The sequence below is a fragment of the Theobroma cacao genome, chromosome 3 (assembly GCF_053813885.1).
Source record: "Theobroma cacao isolate CCN51 chromosome 3, ASM5381388v1, whole genome shotgun sequence".
Lineage (NCBI taxonomy): Eukaryota > Viridiplantae > Streptophyta > Magnoliopsida > Malvales > Malvaceae > Theobroma > Theobroma cacao.
In genome coordinates, this window is record NC_142641.1 from 42,434,017 (window position 1) to 42,461,891 (window position 27,875).

Below are 27,875 nucleotides of genomic sequence, written 5' to 3' on the forward strand. Positions count from 1 at the left end.
TGTCAACTTTTTAACGTCCGTAGATAAAATTTAGAAACTCCATCATCAACATACAAGATAATTTCCTTTGGGCATATATATTTATTTCAGAAAATAAAACTATTCAACAAATATTTTAATTTGTATTAAATTAAAAAAAAGTCCAATTTTAACAATTTGGAAAATTTATCTTCCAATCTCCATGAGATCTCCAATCTATCAAGCAATGCATCACGTAAATTGACAAACTGAAACCACGTGGGTTTGATCAGCACAGAATTCAGACTATATGAAACATTCAACATAGTCTTATATTATAAATTCCTAATAAGAAAATAAAAAAAATACTACAAAAATTTACAAATAAAGGGCCACTTTTGATGGATTATGTAAATAATAATCTTTCATAATATATTAAAGGAATCAATATAGTCTCGATTCAACCAATCTTGACTAGAAAAATGCATGTTGGTAGATAAGGTAGGTGTATGGAATCTATGGTACTGTTGCTATATTATTATTATTATATTAATTAATCTTTTGCATTCGAAAATCTTGACTTGGGTTTACTAAAAAAATAAGAAATTCTCGAGTTTAAGCAACATTTAATTATTTTAATTCTCTTTGTATTGGATCACAATTGAATAAATAATAAAGTATCTTATGTCTTAAACAGTTATAACAAATATTTACATTTTAAATATTTTTACATTCAACTATTTTTATTTAAATTTTTATATTTATTTTAAAATTTTTATGATTTTTTTTAAAATTTTATGGATACATAATTAAAATTTATACGACAAAATTAATTAGGTACGTAAGAAGTATATTTGTGTATACTTAAATTTTTTTGTCAAAAATTTAATTTATCATAAATCATTAATTGAAAGATTTGTTTTAAATTTATAATAATGCCACCAGTAACAAATATGTATAATCATATGTGATATCGGATTTATCCTATTTTTAGTTGGAAAAAAGTCATCTTCCCAAACACATGAAAAAATAGTTTTATCTCTTATCTCAGTAATATTGTCACTTTCGGTGGTCTCAAGAAGGAATGCCCAAGGATTAGAGTTAAGTCTTTGAGTACGCAAAGTCAAACTCAACGCGGCCCCACATGGTTTAGATCAGAACCGTTGGATGATCATCTACGGAGGAATGGGTAGAAGAAACTCGAAAGCTGCAAACCGACCAACAAAACGTGGGACGCAAAATTCTGGGGCTTGCCTATCTAGAACAAAAAGAAAGATGGGAACATCTTGAAACATTATTGGAGCGTGCAATCCAAACGAGTTAAAAGGCGCCTAAAGAGACATCACCCTGGACGTTATTCCCGGGCAGTTTCGGAGGCAGCACATGATTGGATAAATATTCCTATCTTGGTTGTTACACGACTTTAAGATAGATTTAGGTGGTCAAAGTACATTTGCAAACCTACGTTACAGTACTCTTTTACACGGGACCCACCAGGCTTACTTAGCCAAATAATATTGTTTTATTTACATTCCCTGACTTAACCTACGCCGCGTGTCAGATTACATAAGACAGTGTTTGTTTTTTTTGTGTTGTCATTGTCTTTGTCTCCATTATCCGACACGTTCAGAAGTGGCCCCTCAATCCAACACGTGTCTTTCATATGGCTTCCAATTCTTCGACGTTTTTTAAAATAATTTTTTTTAATCTTATTGGTTCTGTAAATTATCTATTTGCTTTGATAAAGGAAAGAGGCGTAAAACATGGCTTGACTCGTAAACTTATAAGAGTTTGCTGGTTAAGGACTGTAGGAGGAGAGGGTTGCGTAGGTGGGCTTCTTGCTTTCAAGCCGTCTTTCTCGACAATTTTTTTGTTTCTTTTGGATTACTATCATATTTTCTTGGTCTTGGTCTTCTTAGTTTCAAACTCCTTATAGACTATCTCTCTTTGAAAAAATTCCATCTAGAGACAAGAGATTACTCTTGTTTTTGTGGAAGTTTTCACATTTTCTTTTTTATTTTTATCTGGGTTTTTTTAATAATTATTATTGGTGTGATGGAGGAGAGGTATGAGCCATTGAAGGAGCTTGGCACTGGGAATTTTGGAGTGGCAAGGTTGGTGAAAGATAAGAGGACAACAGAGCTTGTTGCGGTCAAATATATTGAAAGAGGAAAGAAGGTAATCTATTCTTCTAAAGATTATGTTTTCTTTGTTTGTGTTACTTCTTAGATAGTCTGAAATTATTGAAGATTGATTTTTCTCATTAAGCTTTGCTGAAAATGGAGAAGTTCTGTTAAGGCCGGTTTGAATTTTTATGATTAACATTTCTAAGTATCATATTAGTGTCAGTGTTGCCGTGGATCATATGCAAATTGTATCTGAACTGCCAGCACTTATATGAACATAATGTGTGTTATACAACTTAATTCGAATTAGGTGAAAAGATGGTCGTGTTTCCCAGGCTTTAATCTGGGCAAAATTATGGTAGGCGATTGGTTACTTAATGGCTGCGCAGAAACTAGATAGTGATTGGGTTTTGAATATGGAAAAGTGTTTATGTTTCATTTAGTAAGGAATATCTCCATTGTTCAATTGCCATAGAATGTGGATATGCTCTTATCGTTGGTGCCATTTCCTTGTATTGCAATGTGTGATTTACTTCTATTACAAATTCTTGCATCGAAGGGGCAAAATTCTGGAGTTTCATCAGTATAAGAAACGTAATTTGGTAATTGGTGCCAAAAAAGGAAAAAAATCAGGTCAAGACAAGTAGTTAATCTTCTGGCCTTTCATAGCAAGCTGTTTTGACTTTTTCATGTCAGGTGATCATGGTGCATTGGTTGAATTAGGCGTGGATTATGTCTTCAAAGACATTTTGGGGGATAGGACAGGAAGTGCCGGGCAAAAGTCTGACCATTAAATGGTGTTGATTTATATGTTCGAGCTAGCAGATAATATCGTGTTCATCGTTATTATAATCTATGTACTAATAATGGACTACAAATCTAGAGTGAAAGTGCAAGTTTCTGACCTTTTCTTGCGGGGGTGAATAGACTCTCTTACCTAATGAAGTTATTGACACGTTTCTATTTTCTTGAGAAGAAAGTTGTGTTGTTGAAAATTGCCAAGCTGCCTAAGTTTACTTTTTCTTAATAAAGAACAACTCTATGAGATGAAAATTGAAATATTATACTAATATTTGCCAAGCTACCTAATGTTGTACAAGTAAGACGATTGACATAATCACATTGCATGTCCAGAGGTACTACTTTATGACTTGTGCTGATTTCAGATCAAATTGAAAATTCAATTTGTTGCTGCCATTTATGAGATGAAAATTTGGCTTTCCAAATTGTTTAGGAATGAAAGCCTAGAATAACTTGTCCCTGCTATTTACAGTTGTTCACATATTCAGCCTCTCAGTTTCCTATTTCCGAAAACTTGATTTCTTGCACTAAAACAAATTAAGGATGGCAAGATGAGGGGTTTAAGCTAATCGTATTATTTTGGTGGCAATGAGAAAATAATTCATTTTTATGTTTGTGCTGAGGAAGGGTTGGCTATGATGGTTAAAATGACCATCGGTATCTCTATATATACATTTGAGAAGCATATTTTAGTTTCAGTTTTGCATTTGCCGATGACGTTCTGGTGGGAACAGTTTTCTGATGGAAAATTTTTGAACTTAAGAATCACTGGAAAATGGTATCTATTTTAACATCTATATGTTGAGCAGTAAATGAAAGACAAGTAAGGATGTAACATTGTTGGTTTCCTGTTATGTTTATTGTGCATACATGGCCACTGGCCTGATCATTTTGATGCAAACATTTAGCCATTAATTCACGAATCTTTGTGTTGAATTATGACTGCCATCTAAAGGAAAATTAAAGTTACTCATGTTCATATGGTGAATGTCTGGCTCCAAGTCCAAGGTATTCGTATTCTTCTTGGCATAATTTGTGATGTTATAATCTTCCTTTCTGCTGCTACCGTAGAAAGGGACTGTCTTTCTTTCACTGTTTTCAGCAATGGGCATGATGTTTGTGATTAGTTTCAGAACTGTATTTACATTTCAGTATCCTAAGTCATTTGGTTCTCTGTGAGCAACAGTGTGTTGCATTTTGAATGCATCAATTTCATATCATTTTCCAAGTCCTTGATATACTAATTTACTATGATTTCTGTTTTTGGTTTCAGATTGATGAAAATGTTCAGAGGGAAATCATTAACCACCGATCTTTAAGGCACCCAAACATTATCAGGTTCAAAGAGGTGAGAAATTGATTTTTTTAAATATTAGCAATTTGGTTAGAATTTCAGGTTCGAACAATAAATAGTTAGGCCTATATATTGGGGCATTTAGAAGAACATTTCTCGTTTCTTGACTCGGTTTGTCACCACTTCATAACAGTAGTAGTTTGAAACTTAGTGTTTTGCACTGAGTATCTGAAGTTCTCTGCCCTAAGTTTATTCTTGTTGACCAATTTTATGAAAGTGTTAAAAGCTCTGGCTTGCCGCTCCTTATCAATTTCTAAGCTTGTTCGAGGAGATTAAACAGTGCCCTGGGCAATACGGACACAACATCAGTTACTTTCCTTTTACTTGTTACATTGTTAATAATCATTAACGATATATATATATATATATATATATTTTGGACAATTATCTCATTAAAGATAATTGCCTGTTCATTTAAAACTGACTTAAATCGGTAGATAAAATCCAAAGTCCACACATTTCTCTGCAGGTTTTATTGACTCCAACACATTTAGCTATTGTCATGGAGTATGCTGCTGGTGGTGAACTCTTCGAGAGAATATGCAGTGCAGGTCGATTTAGTGAAGATGAAGTGAGTTTATATATCCTTATTCAACATGTTGAGCTAATTCTTCTCCTGTTAATTTGCGTGGAAGTTGTGTGAGGTAATGTTTACTTAAAATATTTGTTTGTGGGCAGGCAAGATTTTTCTTCCAGCAGCTAATATCCGGAGTCAGCTACTGTCATTCCATGGTATGGTATATGAATAACTTTTCAGATTTTGTATGATAGTCACCTTTCTTACCTCATTCATTACTTGTGCTGTAGCAAATTTGTCACAGAGATCTGAAACTGGAAAACACACTTCTGGATGGAAGTCCAACACCACGTCTTAAAATCTGCGACTTTGGTTACTCCAAGGTTAATTTTTAAATTTGAAATAATCCCTATATGTTATACATCTTTGATGTATTCTACTGTTCTTATTCTAGTTTATAATTAATTCGTTGCTTTCTTTGTTGGTGATGCAGTCTGCTGTGTTGCACTCACAACCAAAATCAACTGTTGGAACACCAGCTTATATAGCCCCGGAAGTCCTATCACGAAAGGAATATGATGGAAAGGTATAAATTTTCTGTTTGCTAATCAAATATCACTCAGAAAGTCAACCTGGGATTCGTCTGTTTTACTTATGGAGCATAAATTTGTGCTCATTGCAGTTATGCTGTTAAGGTACCTACACAAACACACACACGCACACAAACACTTATAACACTTGCTGAGTTGCTGTACAGAACCTTGTATCTCATATCTCCATGCACCTGAGTAGCATATGTTAATTTCAGTTAGCGATCTAGTCAAATTCCTCTATCAATCTTCCCAAAAAAAAAAAAAAAAACCCCTGTCACAATATTGATGCTTTCAATTTGTAAATAATAATTAAGTGATCTCTACTCTTATTATTTGATGGGTAATTTCATCGTCTACTAGTTGTAGATTGCAGATGTTTGGTCCTGTGGTGTGACATTATACGTGATGTTGGTAGGAGCATACCCCTTTGAGGATCCTGAAGATCCTAGAAATTTTCGTAAGACCATTGGTGTAAGTTCTGAACTCTGTTCTTCAGTTAGATGACATTATCATTTCCTTTTGTTTTGGTTTTTGTGTTTTTTTTTTTTCAAACTGTGAAGTTGAATCATTTACATTTTAACAGAGAATAATGAGTGTCCAATACTCCATACCGGACTATGTGAGGGTGTCTGCAGATTGCAGATATCTTCTTTCCCATATCTTTGTTGCCGATCCTGCCAAGGTATCATTCTTTTTCCTTTTTGTAAATTTTGCATTTGTTAGAATACTCTGCACACTATTTTTCTGCGTTTTACTCTCACCATTTTGACAGAGGCACACACAAACTCTGATTAAAAGAAAAAGCCTGCCTCTTCTGATTTGAATACCAAGTATCTATCAGTATTATAAAGGAGCAAAATTTACCCTTTAATTAACAATATTGCTGCAAATTGTGTTATCATGATAACTTGAAGTATCTCCTTTCTTACATTGTTCCAATGATGTAACTATTTGTATGCTGATTCTTCTAATCTTTGCTAAAGAGGATTACCATCCCAGAGATTAAGCAGCATCCTTGGTTTCTGAAAAATTTACCAAAAGAGCTGGTTGAAATTGAGAAAACAAACTATGCGGAATCAGAACGTGGCCAACCATCTCAAAGTGTTGAAGAAATAATGCGTATCATACAAGAGGCAAAGACACCGGCTGAAGGAGCCAAAGTTGGTGAACAAGCTGCTGCTGGGTCATCAGACCCTGATGATGCTGAGGCAGATTTAGAATCTGAGATTGATGTCAGTGGTGATTTTGATGCCCCTATGTGAGCATGGCCTTTGCAATTGCTTCAAGAAGATTTGTTATTTCTAAGCTTGTAGTATTTTTCGGGTTACAGTGTTGATACGCTTTAATCAGACTGGAAATGCTGTACAGCAGACTTACAGTAGAGTGTGTTGCCTTGCAGGCAGCAAGAAACTTTTGTGGGTATCATATAATCAATTGCTGTCCCATATTGTAAATTTCACACTTTGTGAAACATCTTGCATAAGCATAAACGGATTTCAAATCTTGCATTATTTTGTACTCCTTTGAACACTAACAATGTTACAGTTTATATTTTGTAACCAGGATGTAATTTTGCACTTTGCTGAATGCCTGACTGATGTGTTGCTCCCTTGTTTACCTCTGATTAGCGACTTTTGCCAGTCCCTTTAATTCCCCTTATTGCAAGTTATTAAGTCTAGTCTCCCCTTCAATTTCCAGTTTCAGGTATGAAAACAGGTCCACCACGCACAACATACCAAGACATATTTCCACCAAACCTGTGAAGGGGCCGTCCTGATGCTTTTGGCCATGGTCTCTTTTAGGTGAAAAGGATCCATGACTCTGGAAGGAGTGCTTTGCTTGGTGGTCTAAATTAAAAGGTATACTTCTCTCGACTCAGTGCAATATTTTGTAGAAATTAGTGAGGCATTCTAAACGCAACTTACCCATCATAACTATAAGCATTAAGGTTCCTGTCTGAGTATCGTGCATATGCCAGAACGGTAGCAAACAAATTATGTACGAGGATGAAGCTCATGTTCTAATTTCTAATAGCTTAACCCAGTCCTTATCCATCAAAACTTTGGTTGCAAATTGCAATTCTGTGGAAAGGTATGTTTATGATATGTTGAGAGCCTGTAAGAAATGCAAACCATGAATCAACATATGCTTGCCTATCCCATTCATAAATAGAGATTCCAAAGATAGTGCTGCACTACCGTTGTAAGAAATAGAGATTACAAAGATAATTCATTACATTTGTGGACCCTTTTAGTCCATAATTTCCAGTGGTGGGATCCAATTCTTCCCAGTGTCTTAGACTTAGTCAAATGAATCGCCCCATGTTTTCAGTTTTGGAAGAGAATCAAAGCGAATGGAACGAAAACAACCCAACTCAGCCCACACCTAACATGCAAAACATTACAAAAAAATTCGAAGTCAAAGTCTGTATATTTTTTTAATGTTGTCTGAAACTGTTATACCATTGACTTCCACGAACCAGCAGGGACAGATGCTTCGTAGCTTATTCCACACAGCTTAAATTCCTCACAAGATTGATCAAAGGGAAATTTTTTCTTTTGAAAAAGTGATATTTTATTGAAATCTCATAAACTAGCAATCTAGCATACCATGGTAAGTTTTCAACTATTGAAAGACTTCGTATAGCCATAAAAAGACTAGCTGTAGAGAATAAAAGTCAACAATTACAAAAACTTTAGAGAATGAAAGTCAACAATTACAAAAGTTGTCCACAACTCGATAACTAGTTGGCAGTACCTACTCTCTACTATGTCCTCCATAGACATAAGCCTAAGCTTTCCTACAGCAAAAAAGCAGACAGCAAATTCGCCATCCTCCATAATAACACCAAATTCCCGTTTTCCTGTTTTGACTACATTCTTCGATTTGCAATCAAAATTTAGCTATCTAGCTTTCTTTATTTCTTTGTTTCTTTTCCTGTTCATTGATGACTTTTAGCTGCGATAATTTATGCAACAGTGTGGTGTGGAAATCTTTAGACAAGTAGCGCGATCCTTCATCAATGGAACAATCAAAATCCACAAAAGTTTATATTAAAATATAATTAAAACTTTGATTTTATGGATATATATCATGCCTACATAAAGTCGTCGAGGCTAGCTAGATTTGCCATCGTAGTACGCTAGCTAGTGTTTAATGGCGAAAAGGTTAGATATCAATGCATATCGGTTTCACCTTCCCCCTTCTCCATCCGGTAGCTACATATCTTTCCTTTTAAAGTTCGACAATTAGAACATTTCATGCAGGGATCAATGGCTTTAGAGTATCTCACCCTTCTTCAAATTTTAAGAAGTACAAAAACAAGAAATATATACATGCATATTTTATATATTTTATTTATACCAAAATTATTTTATCGAGAATAAAATTATGTAACTAAAATAGTAATAAAAATATGGTATTAAGAATTTATAATCAAGAGAAAAGAGAATATGTATGCAAGAAATATTTTCTCCTCGTAGTCATAGATGGCCGGTGAGGTAGGGTAGTGGTACCTATATATATGGATTTGATTATATAATACATACACACTTATGATTCAACATTCAACAATATATATTAGATTTATCATTTATATTTTGGTGCATTATCAATATATTTATCTATTATCATTTAATCATAGAGTAGTATCATTTCATAAATATTTATCTATTATCTTCTTAGACGCATAAGGGAGCTACTTCATTTAGATTGGGACTGCCCATTATCTCACTTTCATTGCTACTTCATCTACATGTCTTTGATTGTATACCAACTTGTGTTAGTTCTATTTTATTGGCAGACATTTTGAATATCTCAAGACCTAGAAAGATGTAATCGGTTATTTTAGTATTTCATCCATTATATATATATATATATATATATATAAATTCAATACTCATAATTTTATTTTTAAAAATTTTTAATTTTAAAATTTATTTATTAATGAAATGATAATATATATTTAATTAAACTCAATCTAGTTAAGAATTTGTATTGATGTATATCATGTATGTGCCAATCAAGGATCCCGGTAATTTAGATAACTTATCATATATGTCAACTCAATTCGTTTATTTAATTAAGCCTACCATTTTTGAATAATATGGTGTGTGACTGTGTTCGGAATTTATATCTACATATCTCCTACCTATAGCTTTGGATCATTGCTTGCGTAAAAACAGCTCCCACATGTATTTTTCAACACATTTTCCAATTTTATAGGAATTTTAACAATCTTGTTAGGGATAAAATATTTAAGAAGCTAGTATATAGGAACCAAATTATGCTCAATAATTAAGATCGATATTTATCGGTTTTGTTCCACACCTTACCACCAATTTGCCACCAAGAAAAGCAATTTTGTTTTAAAATTTTAAAAATTAAGCATAGTTAATGAAAATTCTCAGTCAAACTAATTTGAATCCTACTTTTCAAAAAGAAAAAACTCATTTGAAACCTTTACGAATGATATATATATATATATTTCTATCAACATTCTTTAAGGTACTATACTGCTATAAACTAATGATATATCAGTGATGCAAGTTGATTAAAGGATTCCATATATATCAAAGGATATATATTATTAGTAAAGGAATATAAAGAATTTTATGAGTAAATGATGACATGCCGGAAGTATGTTGATTTCGATGAAGAAAACCAACACAATTCTTTGAGTATTTGGTCTATCCGTGGAGCTGTGGAGTTAAAAGTGAACCACAAGTGACTACAATCCCGCAATGTGAAAATGAGTAGGCTAGCATCTGCCTAATAAGTCAAAGAAAGCTAAAAAGTTACTGTGCCAGACTATTGGCGCTTTATGGGAAAAGGAATAGGAAGAGGAGAAAGGATGGGGTGGGGTGGGTGGGGGGTGGTATTTTTGCGTATCCTACAAGCCCCAATCCGCTATATATATATTAGGTGGCGAGCTAACCCAAAATAAGAGCACATTTTCGGTGAAAGAAAGAAAAGAAAAAGGGGAGAGAGGAAGAGAGTATTGAAAATGGAGGCTAGGCCATTGGCTTTCATGGTTCTGGTGGTGGTAGCTGGAGTTGCAGCTACGTGGGAGGTTAAGATGGCTGGTGCAGAACTCAGTGATGCTCAATGCAAGGAGGAAAGGAATCTTGGGATTAATGCTTGCAAGCCGGTGGTCTACGGGAAGCTTCCATCCCCGGAGTGCTGCCAGCGCGTAAGGGTTACCCATCTAGAATGCGTGTGTCCAGTGATCAGCCCCCAGCTCGCTGCCCTCATCGATATCAACCGCGCCGTCCGCCTCATCGAAGGCTGCGGTAGAAGGGTCCCTCGCCACTACAAGTGTGGAAGTAAGCCCTCTCTTCTTTCTTTACATACATACATACATACATAATCATCGATATGTCTGCACACACGCACATCCAAGTATACATAATATTTAATTTAATTGGCTTGATAGTTGATACATGCACTTGTTGATTTCCTCATTTTTGTTTCTTTTGGTTTTTGCAGGTATCACAACTCCGTGAAATTGGTCCAGCTTGGATATCCATATCTTTCTACTGTTATGTTTGGATCTAGGCGTCAGCCTTTCTAAAAGAAAAATAAAAGAATAATGGAGTTTTCAGCAATATATGTAACTGCTTGCATATTGGCTAGAAATATGTAAGACACATAGGAGATGACTTAATATGTACTTTCAATTAATGTTTAATGGAGCCAATATATTAAAATGAGTGTTAGCTTAATTATTGAGTTATTTTACGTTACCGTTTAATTTTATAATAATAATAATGGGAACAATAAATATCAAGCTTGTGGCTCGATGCTAAAAAACATAGCCATTTCCGACTAAAGCTTTTTTTGAATGTTCTTGTAGAACTTCCGATAAAATTTTTTTATAAAATTATTACGATTGAGAATTAATAAAAAAAAATATAATAAAAAATAAATATATTTGATGTCAAAATTTCCAATAAAAACTTGGACCGATAATTCTCACTTCAAACTAACAAAGTTTAGTTAAAATTTTCGATTGATATTTCTTTTTTGGTATAAAAGGAATGAAATATAAATATCATGTCAAAGCTTAAAAAAATTGGAATTTGATGCCATTTTTAGGATTACTTCTCTGACAAAAGTGCAAAATATTCATACTAAAACTAAAACTAAAACTAGAATACTTGTGACAGAAATCAAACCAATGAGCAACCTCTGCCATATAAAATTGATAGTTGAATTAGACAGACAAGGGAGGAAAAAAAAAAAAACAAACAAACTTGATCAATAATTCACAAGTCACAAGAAAACGAAAGATTAAGCTTGACTTGCTTCACATCCTTCCAAAACGACATGTTGAAGAACAAGTCAATGCAAACTATACTTCTCAGTATTTCGGGCACTACTGCTAGGATGAGTCCACCTGCTTTGTCTCAAACTGAATGCTATCTCACCAAAAAAAGAATTTTCTTTCTCATAGTTCATAGCTAGATAATAATTAATCATCAAGTCCACATCATGGTGTGACATTTGGTAAGCATAATAATGGGATTTACTGAAAAAATTTCTCCGCAAAGTATCATAAGTTCTCACAAATTAATCATGAATGTGGCAGTTTGGTACTAATAGTCCAAACACCTTCAAGTTTGTTGGATTAAAACCTATCCTTTTATTTTGCCTAACAGGCTATATAAGTTTTCAGGACCATTGATTAATTAATTAATTAATTACTGTATAATTTACAGTAAGAGGAACGAAAAATAGCTTAACGCCATGAGAAATCGATTAATTAGTGGACCATCTTTCACATTGATTTTAATCTTTAAAATTAAAAAAAAATCAACCAATTAAATTAAGTTAATGTGAAAGATCGTAATCCAAACATGTATTATTAAGTTTGACATTACTTAAATAGTCCACAAATCAAAAAAGATTAACCATTTAAATTAGAAAAATCATTCCAATATTCTCAAAGGACACCACGAAGACCCAAGTCAAGTGAAAAGACTCACTTTTCTTTTTGGTTTGCTAAAATACACTTTTAAACGAAAGTCGACCTCTTCACTGGGAAAGCCTTTCCCCAAAGTGTTCGTATTCGTATAAAAACAATGAATTCACACGAACATTGATTCGAGTTTATGAATACCAAATCACCTTACTTGAATTTACTACAGTAAACAATAATGGAAGAAATTTATTTATATATTTTATAATTAATTTTTTTTGAAAAACTGCACTTTTATTCACGTTTTATTGAAGTACACTATGAAACAGGAGGATGAAAGCATGTCTCCTGAAGAAACAATCAAAAAAAAAAAAAAACTGCAGAAACACAAAAAAATCATATCTTTTTATAGTATATTTAGAATTACTTGGTGTTACTCCAACATGAATTGCCTTTTTCTCTATCATTTTCATCGACATGAATGGCCCCTTTCACATGGTTTTGTCCCAGTTTTACAATATTTTTTCTGCTGTACGTAGCTCATATTTATGAGACTCCAAACGTATGGTTGTAATGGTTTCGTACTTTGGCTCCACCTGCCTATGTCGATTAAAAATCTATTGAAATGGAGGACTCTCTCGTGTGCATACGTCACTTTTCTGATTTTGTGGAAAAGATAAATGATATTTTCTAACACCATTGCTGCCCATTTTGATTTCTTCGACCCTTGAGTCATTTGGTCGTTTGGTTTTGGAGTCAATTTTTGAGTTGTTCAATTAGAAAAGAAAAGAGAAACTAAAGTGGCCTTAATGGTAGTTGATGTTGATGTATTTTTAAAATAAAAAATTATTTTATCTCGAAAGTTATGTTATTTGATAAAATAATATTTAAAAATTATGAGATAAATTAAAAAGATATTATAGTTTAAAAATTAAATATAAAAAGTTATTATTTTAAATTATAATTTAAAGATTATATTTTATTAAACGAATAATTATTTTTTCATAAGATGATTATTGAAATAATATTTTTATCTAAAAGTTGTGTCTGGTAAAATATAAAAATACCTTTTAACTAAAATAGTGCTTTAATGAAAGAATTATATTCTTGAAGAAAAGATACTTGCAAGTCTATATAAAAATTTGTTGCTAACCATTTTGAGACATAAAATAAAAAACAAAAACAAAAGCAAAAAAATCAAGAGTAAAAAAAGTATTATATTCTATTAACATAAACACTTAAATTTTCGTCAACTACAAAAACATCTAAATTTTTTATAATTTACTTGTAATCTACTTATTGTAGAAAGTAAGTTCTAAGGTAAAAAATCGACAAAATTAAACGTTGGCTTCATTATATTTCTAAGATTATTCGTATTATTTCTCTTTTACATATCAAGTCGTAAGAGCGAAATAAGTCTTAAATATAGCATCTATTTAAAGACTCGTATTGAAATCAATTTTACTGTTTTCTTGAATTCCATCTAAACCCCATTTGCTCCAATAGTTGATCGATAGTGGCATTTTTTATTGTCAAAATCAGCTTGATAACTTTCTCTTAAACAAAAAGAAATCATTTTGTGGAGAAAAACAAAAAGGAAGGGTGAAGTCCATAGGATTGAAGAACATGTATGAAAATTTTGACAAAACTATAGTTTAAGTTCCATAAGCTAGAAGAAGATTCAAAATGTCTTGCCATTCAAAGACGGACCGTTTTTTGAGGTTTCACTCTCACATTCAAAGTGTCTTCCTTGTCTCATCAACTTGACAAGGAAAAATAAGAAAAGGAAAGATGAATCGAAGCGAGCCAAAATTTGCCCAATTCATGTTCCGGGTAAATAGTTACTAGCCAACAAAGAAAGTTGACTCACCAACCTTCTCTTTCTTTTTCTCCTTTAATGAAATTTAATTAAATATTAATGATAATAATCCTTCATGAATACTACTCCTCAAGATTCTCCCCTGTTTTCACAGTCAACACCCTCCCCAAATCCAAAATCTCTATCTCATTTCACGATCCAAAGCTTCCGAATTCCTTCCTGGGTTTTTCTCTTCACCCCTTAATCTCAAATGGGTCGTAGGCCAAACGACCCAGAAAACTCCCGTTTCGCCTCTCTTGTCCTCCTGTTGGTGGCTCTGTTCTCCTGTGTTTTTGTCTATGCGGTCGTTTCTACACTCTTGAACCCCAATGTAAATTCTCAAAATTCCAGCTTTCAGTATCTGGAAGCGATGGCGAGTGGTGATTTGGGGGAAAGGAAGGGTGAGTGTTGCAGAGGTATTGAGAATTTGGAGCTGTGGGGTCCAGCTGTGAAGTGGGGGTCTGAGTTTAAGTTTAATTCCTCTGTAGAATGTTGTCAGGCTTGTAAGACCATGTGTAGCGGCAATGATGGGCCCTGCTTGTGTGATACTTGGGTTTTCTGTGGGAACAAGGAGGCTTGTGGGTCGAGATTTGGAGAGGTGAGCTTTTTGCCTTTTTCATTTTTGGTGGATTTTTAACGGTTTTTTTAGGCGAGTCTGAAATGCTGAATTGGATTGTTAGATGTTCTTAGTTGATTCACTTTACTTGATGTTTTTGGTCGGGGTTGTTTGACTTGACGTGGTGAATGCATTAGCGTGATTGAGAATTTACTTTCTCTTCCATTTGTTGTCTGACTATTAAAGTGTTGCTGCTGATTTACTTGGTCTATTGTTTAATGTGGTCAGAGCCTCAGTGGAGAATGAATAAAAGATCTTTGGATAAACATTATAATGTCATTTAAAGATATATAATTAAGGGGTGGTTATTCAGAAAGCTTTTGTTTTTGCTCAATAATCTCGGTTTATGTGGTTCATTTCTGAAGAAGTTTATTGTGAATGATCAAAGACAAAAGATACTGCTATTGCTGTTCAATCTCAAATTACCAAGTGCATTTTAAAATGAAGATTGGAGTGTTTTATTTGCATGCTTAGTCTCATTCTATTGTGGCTTAATTGGTGGTGCTAAAGGTGGTTTAATGATCTATCTGCTTTTGGTGCATAAAGTAAAGTGAATGTTATGTTAAATTTTGAATGGCAAGAGCTATAGTTTATATTTATCATTTTGTTCTTCCAGTGTTGGTTGAAGAAACAAAAGGACACTTTGGCCCCTGATCGGCAAGAGGCAGGTGAAACTGTTAGTTGGACTTCTGGGCTCATCTTCGGGAAAGGAGAGGTATACAACAAAAGCTTGATGAAAGTTCTTATATTTTCTTTTTCCATCTTTATGAAACTGGCTACATACTGATAATTGTTGAGTACTTTTTTTTTTTTTCTGTTGATTTTTTTTATAAGCATAGGTCTTCCTTAAACTTTGTATTGTTGAAATCTCATCTATTTATCATGATTCATGTGAGTAACACTTATCCAGCAGTGACTTCATTCTTGTGTCTTCTCTGTTCAGGGCATTGTTGAGATGGAAACTAAATATGGTACTCTTCATATAAAAGTGAGTACTTTTTGTTCTAGGATGCTATGCTTCTACTGTTTTTGACATTGTAGATACTTTGCATGAGTATCATAGAGTATGGAACTGTTAGTTACAACTCATTCAGAAGCTATTATCTTTTATATTGCTTCACCCTTTTTAGCCCCTTCTGCTTTTGCTGCGAGTTACAGTTCGAAGCAACTAAAAAGAAAGATGAATATTTATGATCTTAGGATTGTTACTTGTTAATGTGATTGGCATGTGCCATTTAGAATTTTTCTCCCTGTTTCTTTATTTTTTGTGGTTAATGAAGGTGATCCTTGTTGCGAATTCACCAACTCAATAAGAACTTCTCCATAAAAGATTTGGAGTTCAGCATAGGTGATAAAAAAAATACATTTAGGAATTTCAGGAAAAGTAATAGATTATTGCACTCACCAATTATTCGTTGTTTGATGCAGCTTTTTCCCGACTGTGCTCCATATTCTGTGGCCTACATTCTTGAGTTGTTAACATTGCGGCATTGCGCGGGTTGCCAAATAGATCGTGCTGAAAGCCGGGGAAAATATTGGGATTCAGAAGGAAATCACATAAAAGATGTAAGGAAATTTAAGAGCATCTACATGCTTCTTTTGGGGCTGCTGTTGTTATAAGATGAAGTGTTCTTGTTTCTTTTTCTTTTTCTTCCTTTTTGTCCTTTTTGGCCCCTGAACTCTGTTACAGAATTTGTGCTTTGGTTTAACTTGGAGTCAGCAACTTTTCATGTAGAGATTAAAGATAGATTGGCTACCTCACTGAACTAGGTATTGAATCCTAACTTAGGAAGGGGGATGTGTGGCGCTGATGGGCTTGAGGGATCCAAATAGATCTTCAGTTTTACCTTTCTCTTATTGCTCTTGTTCTTACCAATTTTGTAGCAATTCAAATGATGATACAAACACATCTCAAAATCCATCACTTCCCTGCTATTTACTTTCTTTTCCTGGAGGAGAAGATCATTCTTAAACTCGTAGTTTTTTTCTTTTTCTCCTTCCATCCTTATTAATTGGATTTTATCTTTTTTTCTTGCTGGAGAAATTCTTTCAATACTACTTTTAAGGAAAAATTATTTCTAACAAATCAATCATTACAGTAGGAAAAGATGTAGAGATGGTCCATGCATGTTTTTTCTTAGCCAATATGCTTCAAGCTATTTGAAGATTTTATATTTCTAATACCAAATTTCTCTCACAAATTTACAGGCTCCTTTTGGTCCCCCATTTGCCCTGATTCAAGGAACTCTTGAAGCCCAAGGAACCCCATTCAAAAAGATTCCAACAGAGGCTCGCCCTACCATAAGAAGAGGATCGGTTGCCTGGATTGGCTCTGGGCCAGAGTTCTTTATAAGCCTAGCGAACCACGAGGAATGGAAAAACTCATACACTGTATTCGGTTCTGTTCTTCCAGAAGACATGGAGATTGCAGAGAAAATCACGCAACTCCCAACCAAATCAGATGTTTGGAGCAACATCAACGTCTCTGTCTTACAAAAGCCTGTTCCCTTGGTTATGCGAAGAATGAAGAGGAGTCTCGGTGATCTTAATACAAATGTGAAATCAGACTGAACTGATATTATATATTTTCTTGTAATGTACACTATAGTATTCTTCAATTTTGTTCATACTTGCTTATCTTTTTGTACTCATTTTCCCTTCTGTTTCTTTCGAAGCAGAACACAAAAGTCCTTGGGTCATTTTGTTGTTCTCAGGTCTTTTCTTGATAAGTTCGAGAAAAGTGTTTGTAATTTGCAAAATAAAGTCACTCTATGATGAAGTTCAACAGGTTAATTGTGTATCAACAAATAATAAAAAAAAATAAGATTGGATTGTCTTCTTTGAAGCAACTCTCCCTTCTTTTCACAAAGTGAATGCTGGGTTATGGTTATGGGCTTATGGCAACATACAAAATATACTGAGCAGTTCTAAAGAATTTTTTAATAGCAATCGTCAGTGGCGATTGCAATGCCAATTTGGGTTTTGTAGAGTTCTCTTCTTCTTAGCTGATGATCTTACCCTCAAAACTAGGAAAAGCTGGAACCAGTGATAAGTGCCCAGTGCCTAGTGCCCAGTGCCAAGTGCCAAGTGCCAAGTGCCAAATTAGCTCAAAACGACAGCGTTTCATTCATACCGTTGACTGGGAACAGTTCTTGCTAGGTTGGTGTTTAAATCCATCCTCCTCCTCTCCCCCGTCTTCCGCCCCAACGTCCCCGCCCTTCTTCTTCCCGCCAAACCCTAGCGCTAAAATGGTCTTGAAATTCCACGAACAAATAGTCTCCGACCTCCTCCAAGACCCAAACGGCGGCCTTGTAATCCTTTCTTCCGGCCTTTCCCTCCCTAAACTACTCTCTTCTTTCCTCTCTTTCCACTCCCAATCGAACGGCTCCCTCCTCCTCCTCCACTCCCCTCAATTCTCCTCCTCCCTCAAATCCCTCCTCCTTTCCCTCTCCCCCAACCTCCCTCTCTCAGAAATTACCGCCGACCTACCTTCCTCCAACCGCCTCTCGCTCTACTCCTCCAATCGAGTCCTCCTCCTCTCCCCTCGTATCCTCATCGTCGACCTCTTAACCCAAAAGGCCCAAACTTCCTTAATTTCCGGTGTCATTTTCCTCAACACCCATTCGCTCTCCGAAAGCTCAACTGAATCTTTCATTGTGAGAATCATCAAAACATTCAATAAAAATGCTTCTGTTTACGCGTTTTCAGACAAGCCTCACTCTATGGTTTCTGGGTTCGCGAAAACGGAGAGGATAATGAAGAGTTTGTTCATTAAAAAGCTTCATCTTTGGCCGAGGTTTCAAGTGAATGTATCGGAGGAATTGGAGAGGGATCCGCCTGAAGTGGTGGATATAAGGGTGCCGATGAGTAAATACATGGTGGGGATTCAAAAGGCGATTGTGGAAGTCATGGATGCTTGTTTGAAGGAAATGAGGAAGACTAATAAGGTTGATGTGGAGGACCTGACGTTGGAGAATGGGTTGTTTAAGTCATTTGATGAGATTGTGAGGAGACAATTGGATCCCATTTGGCATACTTTGGGGAAGAAGACGAAGCAGCTCGTTTCGGATTTGAAGACTTTGAGGAAGTTGTTGGACTATCTTGTTAGGTACTAAAGAAAGAAACCCTTTTCTTTCTATTTCAAAATTTAAGTTAATTATGGTTTGTAATGCATTTTAGTTGTGAGTTTTACTATGAATTTGGAAATTGGTTTTTTATATTATTTATTTCATGGTAGGTATGATGCGGTGAGTTATTTGAAGTATTTGGATACGCTTAGAGTGTCAGAGAGTTTTCGGTCTGTTTGGATATTTGCAGAGTCCAGTTATAAGATATTTGACTATGCAAGGAAGCGAGTTTATTGTTTTTCAAGGTCAGATGGAACCAAAATTAATAAGCCTAGTAAGAACGTGTCTGGCAAAAAGAGAAAATTGAAGGAGGATGGTAGTATTAACGAAGGAGGTGAGTGTATTCATTCTGCTGTTTGTGTAATTTGGGTTTTATTGTGAATTTCTACACAATGTCATGCCCAAAACAAGAGTTGCATTTATATGCCGTAACCTTCTGTCGTTTACTTGTGCATGTAGCAATTGCTGGTACTTCATCAACAGGTACAAGTAATGGAGTTGTTCTCGAAGAAGTTTTGGAAGAGCCTCCAAAGTGGAAGGTGTTACGTGTGAGTAAGTGAGTTCCATCGTCTGTGCTGTCTGTTTGCTGTGTTCACTTCTGGTCTTATACTCTCTCCAGGCGCTTCAATTTTGTGATGATATTTCTGCTTGCAGTTAACTTACTTATGATGGTCTTCTGTTTGCTGTTGTTCTCTTCTATAACTTAAATATTTTATTACAGGAGGTTCTTGAGGAGATAGAAGAGGAAAGACAAAAGCAAGCATCATCAGAAGAACTTCTTTTGGATGTCGGAGAGGACAATAATGGAATTGTTTTAGTGGCATGCAAAGATGAGCGCTCGTGCATGCAACTTGAAGATTGCATTACTAACAGCCCACAAAAGGTTTTGTTTTCTCTTTAGTAAATGCAATAAACCTCTATTTATATGTTATATTAGTGCTGTTTTAGTTATTAAGGTTTTCATTTGCGTAGTTAAAATTGACACTGCATATTTTCTTTTTAAGGTCATGAGGGATGAATGGGAGAAATACCTCTTAAGCAAAGTAGAACTCCGTAGTGTGCAAACATCTCACAAGAAAAAACCTAAAAAACCTAAAACACCTAAAGGTTATGGGATTCTTGATGGTATTGTTCCTGTTACGTCTGCCCAAAATGCAGAACCTAGCAGTGCATGCAAGCAGGAACATGAAGCGTTGTTAGCAGCGGCATCAGAATTAAGAAGAAACCAGACTAAAATGGAAAATGATGCTGCAGATGATCCTGAACCTCAAGTTGGCAGCCGAGGACATGGGAAAGGAAGGGGAAGAGGAAGGATTAAAAAAGGCCCTGCAAATACATGGTGTTCTAGGAATAAAGATGGCTCTCATAGCACTGAGGCAGCAACAGATGATAGACCTGAAATTTCTGTTTCAGAAAATGAAGGTCATAGAAATGAAATTAACCCTACTATTGGCAATGGGCTTTTTAGGAAGCATATTGACAGGATTGATGATACGAAAACTGACAACTCTAAGCAATTACCACCTGTCCACTTTCATGCTCTGGAGAGAGATCAGCCTATACTAGATGTGTTGAAGCCCTCTGTAATTATTGTTTACCATCCAGATACGACTTTTGTTAGGGAAATTGAAGTCTACAAAGCAGAGAATCCTGGAAAAAGGTTGAAGGTCTATTTTCTTTTCTATGAAGCTTCTACTGAAGTCCAAAAGTTTGAAGCAAGTATTCGTAGAGAAAATGGAGCATTTGAATCCTTGATCCGGCAGAAATCAATGATGATGATTCCTGTTGATCAGGTATAATATTCTGTAGTTATCTGGCACCAGAAGAGGGGGCTACTATGAAATTTATTCCTTTTGGGTAATTAATGATTGATAAACTTCATGATGCTATGTGTAAAAATTATTGGATAATAGACTGAAGTATTTAGCATATAATCTGAAGGAATATTGTTGTTTATTTTTTTAAAAAAAGTATTGATTACTCGTGTCTTTGCCTTCTTTATGCATACCCTATTTTATTCAGGATGGGTTCTGCCTTGGTTCTAATTCTTCCTCAGACCTACAAGGTTCAAGTTCCCAGAACTCAATCACTAGAAAGGCAGGTGGAAGAAAGGAAGCTGAGAAAGAAAAGCAGGTGGGTGATATTGTTCCTCTTCTTAGCATTGTCCCTTGTTTGCTTGCTGGAAAATATGTTTCATTTCTTATTTGCCTTGTCTGCAGGTTGTAGTGGACATGAGGGAGTTCATGAGTAGTCTTCCAAATGTGCTCCATCAGAAGGGCATGCGCATAATCCCAGTTACCTTAGAAGTTGGAGATTACGTTCTCTCACCACTTATTTGTGTTGAGAGGAAAAGCATTCAAGATCTTTTTATGAGTTTCACATCAGGCCGCCTTTACCACCAAGTGGAGACTATGGTTCGTTATTATCGAATACCAGTTCTTCTAATTGAGTTTTCACAAGACAAAAGCTTTTCATTTCAGGTAACCTCAATTAAATCTTCTGTGATGGTGGAATATGATGAAAAAAACGCCAGCATATTAGCCTTTAATGTTTATTTGACGTGTTTATGCAGTCTGCAAGTGACATTGGGGATGATGTAACACCAAATAATATCATATCCAAACTGTCATTACTTGTTCTGCATTTTCCCCGCCTACGAATCCTCTGGTCTCGCAGCTTGCATGCAACTGCTGAAATATTTGCTTCTCTTAAGGCAAATCAGGATGAACCTGATGAGGCAAAGGCAATGAGAGTGGGTGTACCCTCCGAAGAGGGTTTCATAGAAAATGATGTTAGGTAAGCTGTGCGGTCATTTTCTTTTGGCTTTGATATATCTTTCAGGGTAAGAATTTTGCTGACTATTTTCCCCTATTACAGAGCTGAGAACTACAATACATCTGCTGTTGAGTTTCTGAGACGACTTCCAGGAGTGACAGATTCTAACTACAGGGCTATAATGGATGGATGTAAGAGCTTGGCCGAACTTGCACTTCTTCCTATGGAGAAGCTAGCTGAACTAATGGGTGGTCGGAAAGCTGCTCAGACTCTAAGAGATTTCCTTGATGCAAAGTGTCCAACCTTGTTGTGAATTGTGACCCATCATTTGAGTCACAAGTAGTTCATATTTTTTCCCCATTTTTTTTCGTTGTATACCGAAGAGTTGATTCGATAATGGTGTTTTAATTTATTTTTGACTCAATAAATGGCTTTTTGATGATGTACCGCTGTTCTAAATATCCCCATTTATTTCTTTGGTCGAGGGAAAGGAAATGCAGGTTCTTAATGCCTGGGGTAATGGCACTTGGTCTATATCTTTTAGACGTAATATGTATTCATGGGAAACGAGGCTTATAAAGAAATCCTTCTTAAGCTATCTTGTGTGGTTCTTGTTCCTAGCAAGGGCAATAAGCTTATTTGGAAACGTAGCCCCAAAGGGGCATTCTTGGTGAAGACTTTCTGCTCTTCGTTAGAGCATAGATCATAGTGAGCGCAAAGTCTGGTTTCACTTTATTTGGAAACTGTCAATTCGTCTCAAGATGCAATGTTTTTTATGGCTACCAATGCGAGACTCGATCCCCACCAAAAGCTTCCTAAGCTCACGCGTGGTCTGATTCAGCATTAAGCAATTGCGTTGTGTCTGGTGCAGTCTAGTATGAAGAAAATTGTTCCCATATTCTCTTGTCAATGTAGTTGCTACTGGCTTGTTTGGGGGCTTGTTATCAAATGGTAAGGGGTTTCATGATCTCCTCTCAACAAGGTTTCTTCCTTTTTTTTTTTTTCTTCGGTCATGGATCGAATATGCTTTTACAAGGATATCGCAAAGCGCTGGTTGATTGTGTGCAACTCAACACTTTGGCATATGTGGTTGGCACGCAACAATTCTGTTTCTAACAATAAGAGATGGGGTAGTAAGGAAATTTTATTTCTGATAAGGATGCGTACTTTTAATTCGTGCTTGTGATGGTGAAGATGCGATGGATGATATTGAATGGTGGATGGAATCATTGAGCTCCAACACTAGGCGGACAGTTCTCCACTATCGATTGTCAGAAGGTGAAGACTCCGTAAGAAGTAAACCTGATCTTGCAGGATATGGAGTGTTTTTTCATTTGGTCCACTTAACATCCATGACTTTAATTATACGGAGTTGATGGTTATTTTTCACATTCTATGTCTATTTTCTTCTTCTTCCTTTGCAGGGTCATCTCTAACCATCGAGTCGAATTCAAAAGTGGTGCTATCATGGGTAAACAAAGTTGACCAAAAGCCTTGGGATAAATGACTCATCTTCCATGAAATTGACGCGGTATAACTCTCTCTTAGTGAAGTCCCCTTTGTGCACATACTAGGAGAGGGCAACGCCTTCTGCAGAGTCCTTGGCCAAATTTGGCGTTGATAAAAACTCTATGTTTGATACTTGGTGATGATTCTCCTACTCTGGCCGGCAGTGTGGTCCTGCGGTGTGGCTGCTATTTTTTGTCAATGCTTGTTTCTTAATTAGTTGTTTCTGCCCGTAGTTGTTCCTTTAATGTTAGCCCCCGTTAGCGGCATTGTGTTTCTGCCTGTGGTTCCCTATTTATTTGTGGCTCTTTGTTCTTAGGCCGCCAAGCCTTATTTAATGGGCACGGATAACAACCACGTGTAGCTTCATTTTGTATGCACATACTCCTAACTTTCGGTCTGTCGTTATGGGCGGACCTAGCTCACTGACACTTACCGGTGATTCTAATACAAATTTAATTGATTGGCTGAGAAAAAAGAATTATTAGAGGTGAACATTAATTAGTAAAAACAGATTGAAATTGGTTGAATTCGATTAATTTAATTTAATTTAATTTTTTTCAGTATTAATTAATAATGTAATATGAGAGGTGAACATTAATTAGTGTAAATTGAAATAACTAATCGAAGGCAAATACTTTATAAATATGATCAGTTTTTACTAACTATTTTGATCAGTTTTCAATATTCAGAATTTACAGCCGAATTGATAATCAATAATATATTTTTAAAAATATTATATATAAATTAATATTATTAATAAATATATAGTTAAACTAAAATTATTTAAGCTTTAATAATAAATAACTCACTGAATCGGATTTGAATTTGCATTAGTCTTACCAGAAGGAGCCATAGGTAGAAGTTGGCATGCATAAGTCCCAAGCCATTGAAGCGTCGCACTTGGTTTGGTTTGCAACCCCACCGTTGTATCATTGCCACTGCTAAATTGCTAGTATTACTTCGGTTTTCAATGGTAACCAAGCTTTTATGCAATGTAAAGTGAGGAACACAACACCGACCAATTTTATACATAAAATTCCACACACAATCTCCCAAACAGACTACTTTTTTTTATAAAAAAAAAATTAATTTCATTTCACATCAAGAGCAGGGGAGACCCCTGAATATACAAGTCACTGTAACCCGACTATGGAGGCATCAGCCTGGGTACAGTTGACAGCAACCTGGCCAGCAAAAACGCTGCCAGAAATAATGCCCTGTTCAACTTTACAAAACACACACCCATCAACCCCAATTACAACCACCCCATCCGAACCCCCCAATAAATAAAGTCAAAGACATGGAGTACGAATAAGAAACACAGCCAGTTGGCCTGTTCCTCATCTTGCTACTCCATGCATTCTGTTGATAAAAACAGACTACTTTTTCAGTAACGAAAGGAGAGTTATTTATAATTACAAAAGATCTCTCCTTTCCAGACACAAGAAAAAGGAAAAACAAACTCAATATATAACTATTCTTAACAGGATCAAGGTCCAGCAGTTGGCTTATGCCATAAAACCATTAATTACATCTGTAAGCACCGCGAAATTTATTAGCAGACTCGAGCCTTCTCCTCAACCTCTCTGATATGGCAAAGGCTAGCTCTAATGACTGTGATGCATTCAACCTAGGGTCACAATGCGTGTGATACCGAGAGCTCAAGTCATCAAAGGCCACAGTCATTGACCCTCCAACGCACTCTGTTACATTTTGCCCTGTCATCTCCAGATGAACTTCTCCAGGATAGCTCCCTTCTTGATCATGGACATCAAAGAATGCCCATGACTCAGCCTTAGAACTATGCAAAGAGACAAACAATGATTCAAATTTAGGCTTCATCATAAATGCACAACTGAAACGGTTCGGAAAAGTATGTTAACATATAAGTTCAAGCGTTCTTACCCTGATTGCATCAAATCCACGAGTTTTGCGACCACATAAGGCCGTAAATGTGTTTCCATGCATGGGATCGCTTACCCAGGTCAAGGAAAACCATCCCTCGTTGCCTAATTCCATCAACCCACAAAATCCCCAAATATAAACAAGTAAATGAGTGAGACATGTGAACACCTAAAACGCTGTCGTTCAGGTGTCTATATAAGGGGTACAAAGGCACATCCCAAAATCCGTTAAAGGATCTTCCCTTCCAAGTCTACTTTTCAGCTCCTTCCTTCATTATCATACCCTACACATCCTCCGTCACTTCACCAACACTCTGAAAAACATGGCGCTCGCACTCTCAGCCTCCGTTAATCTCACCGCCCCAAGACGCTCTCTACTCGGTACCACCACCCGGTTCCCTCTCTCCCCTCCAATCCCGACCCTCCACATCACCGAAACACCCAACCCCATCACTATCCCCTCCGTCTCCGCCTCCTCTCCGCCTCCCTCTACCGATTATAACCAATGGTCTCTCGATTCATGGAAGTCAAAACGGGCCCTCCAACTTCCTGAATACCCGGACGTGGACGAGCTCGAGTTGGTACTTCAAACAATCGGGTCGTTCCCGCCGATTGTCTTCGCTGGCGAGGCAAGAAAGCTGGAGGAGAAGCTGGCGAACGCCGCCGTCGGGAAGGCGTTCCTTTTACAGGGCGGGGACTGTGCGGAGAGTTTTAAAGAATTCAATGCCAACAACATCAGAGACACTTTCAGAGTGCTTCTGCAGATGGGCATTGTCCTCACTTTTGGTGCCCAAATACCCGTCATTGCGGTCTGTTTATTTGATAAAATCCCAACTTTCACTATGACCCATTTAAGAAAAAGTTTAATATCTGACTTTTTTTTTATTGTATGACAGGTTGGAAGGATGGCAGGGCAATTTGCTAAGCCAAGGTCAGAGCCATTTGAGATAAAAGATGGAGTTCAGTTACCGAGTTATCGTGGAGATAACATAAATGGTGATGCTTTCGATGAGAAATCTAGAGTTCCCGACCCTCAAAGGTTGATCAGAGCTTATCTTCAATCTGTTGGTACATTGAATCTCCTTAGAGCATTTGCTACCGGTGGCTATGCTGCTATGCAAAGAGTCTCGGAGTGGAATCTCGATTTTGTTAAACATAGTGAACAGGGAGACAGGTGGATTCTTAATTTTTTGTTTCATATATAGGCACCTCTGGCATCGCTATAGGAGCCGCATACATTTGCAATAATAGCTGAATTTGTTCAAAAAAGCAGTCCACCTATGTTTGCGATTGATCGTAGTTTTCATTGCAAGGCGAATTTAGGTTTTGTTTCTTGTTGTATGCAGTAGAATCTGACTTTGATTTATAATTAGGTACATGGAGCTTGCACAGAGAGTTGATGAAGCTTTGGGATTTATGGCTGCGGCTGGGTTAACTGTTGATGACCCTGTAATGAACACATTTGACTTTTGGACATCCCATGAATGCCTTCACTTACCATATGAGCAAGCCTTGACTAGAGAGGATTCAACGACTGGCCTGTATTATGACTGTTCTGCTCACTTGCTTTGGGTAGGTGAGAGGACTCGGCAATTAGATGGAGCACATGTTGAATTTCTCCGGGGCATATCCAATCCTCTCGGCATAAAGGTACGTGGTGCTTATATATTTAGAATCTAAAAGGCATTGCCAGTGGTTAGTGTCAAAATATCAAACCATAAATTGAGTGAACAAGTGGAGGATTTCATTATGTTGAATTATAAAGTTGTTGAGTAGGCTTAGTTGATTTGACATAGGTGAAGCCGAAGTACTTGTCATTTTCATCCGTTGGTACAACGTACCTCTTATTCTTTTAATGAGTGACTAGAGGGAGAAAAAGCTTGACGATAGTTTTAGCTGTTATGTTTGAATAGTACTTTTTGGTTGCTGATATCTGCATTTGTTGTGTAGGTGAGTGATAAGATGGACCCAAAGGAACTTGTAAAATTGTGCGAAATTCTGAACCCTCGGAACAAACCTGGAAGACTGATAATAATCACCCGAATGGGAGCGGAAAACATGAGGATAAAGCTTCCACATCTTATTAGGGCTGTGCGCCAGGCTGGGCTTATTGTCACCTGGGTAAGCGATCCCATGCATGGAAACACAATTAAGGCTCCATGTGGTCTCAAAACTCGTGGATTTGATGCAATCAGGGTAAGAGTGCTTGACCTTACATTTCAGCATACTTTTCCGGACCGTTTTATTGTGCACTTATGATGAAGACTAAATGAGAATTTTTTTCTGTCTATTTAACATTGTTCTAAGGCTGAGTTGAGGGCATTCTTTGATGTTCACGATCAAGAAGGGAGCTATCCTGGAGGAGTTCATCTGGAGATGACAGGGCAAAATGTGACAGAGTGCATCGGAGGGTCAAAGACTGTGACCTTTGATGACTTGAACTCTCGGTATCACACACATTGTGACCCTAGGTTGAATGCATCACAGTCATTAGAGCTAGCCTTTGCCATATCAGAGAGGTTGAGGAGGAAAAGGCTCAAGTCTGCTAATGAATTTCGCAGTGCTTACAGATTTAATTAATGGTTTTGTGGCTTAAGGCAGCCAAGTGCTGGACCTTGATTCTGTTAAGAATAGTTATTTATTTAGTTTGTTTTTCCATTGTCTTGTGTCTGCAAAGGAGAGATCTTCTGTAAAAGTAAATAACTCTCCTTTCTTAAAGGAGCTGTGAACTTACCTCCTCCTTCATTTCTGAACAAGTAGTCTATTTGTGAGAGTGTGTGTGTAATTTTATGTATAAAATTGGTCGGTTTGTTCCTCA

The 27,875-nt window shown here is 36.3% G+C and overlaps 5 protein-coding genes across 6 annotated transcripts; all 5 read left to right on the top strand.

Annotated features, from left to right (window-relative positions):
* The first annotated feature begins 1,678 nt into the window (after positions 1-1,678).
* Positions 1,679-6,908, top strand: LOC18606143 (serine/threonine-protein kinase SAPK3-like). Of its 2 annotated transcripts, XM_088804364.1 has the most exons (10): positions 1,679-1,787; positions 2,025-2,136; positions 4,159-4,233; positions 4,709-4,810; positions 4,918-4,971; positions 5,047-5,139; positions 5,250-5,342; positions 5,716-5,820; positions 5,933-6,031; positions 6,333-6,908. In XM_088804364.1, exons 4-10 carry the CDS (start codon positions 4,742-4,744, stop codon positions 6,609-6,611), a joined length of 792 nt encoding a protein of 263 aa, XP_088660490.1. In that variant the 5' UTR covers positions 1,679-1,787; positions 2,025-2,136; positions 4,159-4,233; positions 4,709-4,741; the 3' UTR covers positions 6,612-6,908. The 2 variants fall into 2 exon arrangements, with proteins under 2 accessions (XP_088660490.1, XP_017972148.2); XM_018116659.2 differs by having other exon boundaries at positions 1,709-2,136.
* A 3,374-nt stretch (positions 6,909-10,282) lies between these two features.
* LOC18606144 (uncharacterized) lies at positions 10,283-11,083 on the top strand. The gene is made up of 2 exons (XM_007039597.3): positions 10,283-10,673; positions 10,837-11,083. Exons 1-2 carry the CDS (start codon positions 10,355-10,357, stop codon positions 10,851-10,853), a joined length of 336 nt encoding a protein of 111 aa, XP_007039659.1. The 5' UTR covers positions 10,283-10,354; the 3' UTR covers positions 10,854-11,083.
* A 3,113-nt stretch (positions 11,084-14,196) lies between these two features.
* Positions 14,197-17,591, top strand: LOC18606145 (peptidyl-prolyl cis-trans isomerase). Its single transcript, XM_007039598.3, has 5 exons — positions 14,197-14,724; positions 15,359-15,457; positions 15,686-15,730; positions 16,171-16,308; positions 16,951-17,591. The coding sequence occupies exons 1-5, from the start codon at positions 14,338-14,340 to the stop codon at positions 17,311-17,313; spliced, it is 1,032 nt and encodes a 343-aa protein (XP_007039660.2). The 5' UTR covers positions 14,197-14,337; the 3' UTR covers positions 17,314-17,591.
* Positions 17,592-17,833: 242 nt separating this feature from the next.
* On the top strand, positions 17,834-22,086 carry UVH1 (Restriction endonuclease, type II-like superfamily protein). The gene is made up of 9 exons (XM_018117922.2): positions 17,834-18,850; positions 18,980-19,203; positions 19,329-19,417; positions 19,591-19,752; positions 19,874-20,662; positions 20,892-21,002; positions 21,089-21,349; positions 21,442-21,665; positions 21,747-22,086. The coding sequence occupies exons 1-9, from the start codon at positions 17,991-17,993 to the stop codon at positions 21,955-21,957; spliced, it is 2,931 nt and encodes a 976-aa protein (XP_017973411.2). The 5' UTR covers positions 17,834-17,990; the 3' UTR covers positions 21,958-22,086.
* Positions 22,087-25,281: 3,195 nt separating this feature from the next.
* LOC18606149 (phospho-2-dehydro-3-deoxyheptonate aldolase 2, chloroplastic-like) lies at positions 25,282-27,875 on the top strand. Its single transcript, XM_007039604.3, has 5 exons — positions 25,282-25,866; positions 25,954-26,231; positions 26,431-26,707; positions 27,008-27,253; positions 27,365-27,875. Exons 1-5 carry the CDS (start codon positions 25,381-25,383, stop codon positions 27,635-27,637), a joined length of 1,560 nt encoding a protein of 519 aa, XP_007039666.1. The 5' UTR covers positions 25,282-25,380; the 3' UTR covers positions 27,638-27,875.

What these genes read in the sequence shown, in the direction of transcription:
- LOC18606143 (XM_018116659.2), top strand. Translation starts at nt 2,014, where the DNA reads ATGGAGGAGAGGTATGAGCCATTGAAGGAGCTTGGCACTGGGAATTTT. An exon ending in GTCGATTTAGTGAAGATGAA is followed by an intron (nt 4,811 to 4,917) that starts GTGAGTTTATAT and finishes GTTTGTGGGCAG; the next exon opens with GCAAGATTTTTCTTCCAGCA. An exon ending in ATTTTCGTAAGACCATTGGT is followed by an intron (nt 5,821 to 5,932) that starts GTAAGTTCTGAA and finishes ACATTTTAACAG; the next exon opens with AGAATAATGAGTGTCCAATA.
- LOC18606144 (XM_007039597.3), top strand. Translation starts at nt 10,355, where the DNA reads ATGGAGGCTAGGCCATTGGCTTTCATGGTTCTGGTGGTGGTAGCTGGA.
- LOC18606145 (XM_007039598.3), top strand. Translation starts at nt 14,338, where the DNA reads ATGGGTCGTAGGCCAAACGACCCAGAAAACTCCCGTTTCGCCTCTCTT. An exon ending in TCATCTTCGGGAAAGGAGAG is followed by an intron (nt 15,458 to 15,685) that starts GTATACAACAAA and finishes TTCTCTGTTCAG; the next exon opens with GGCATTGTTGAGATGGAAAC. An exon ending in AAGGAAATCACATAAAAGAT is followed by an intron (nt 16,309 to 16,950) that starts GTAAGGAAATTT and finishes ACAAATTTACAG; the next exon opens with GCTCCTTTTGGTCCCCCATT.
- UVH1 (XM_018117922.2), top strand. Translation starts at nt 17,991, where the DNA reads ATGGTCTTGAAATTCCACGAACAAATAGTCTCCGACCTCCTCCAAGAC. An exon ending in TGATGATTCCTGTTGATCAG is followed by an intron (nt 20,663 to 20,891) that starts GTATAATATTCT and finishes TATTTTATTCAG; the next exon opens with GATGGGTTCTGCCTTGGTTC. An exon ending in TTCATAGAAAATGATGTTAG is followed by an intron (nt 21,666 to 21,746) that starts GTAAGCTGTGCG and finishes CCCCTATTACAG; the next exon opens with AGCTGAGAACTACAATACAT.
- LOC18606149 (XM_007039604.3), top strand. Translation starts at nt 25,381, where the DNA reads ATGGCGCTCGCACTCTCAGCCTCCGTTAATCTCACCGCCCCAAGACGC. An exon ending in CCAATCCTCTCGGCATAAAG is followed by an intron (nt 26,708 to 27,007) that starts GTACGTGGTGCT and finishes TTTGTTGTGTAG; the next exon opens with GTGAGTGATAAGATGGACCC. An exon ending in GTGGATTTGATGCAATCAGG is followed by an intron (nt 27,254 to 27,364) that starts GTAAGAGTGCTT and finishes CATTGTTCTAAG; the next exon opens with GCTGAGTTGAGGGCATTCTT.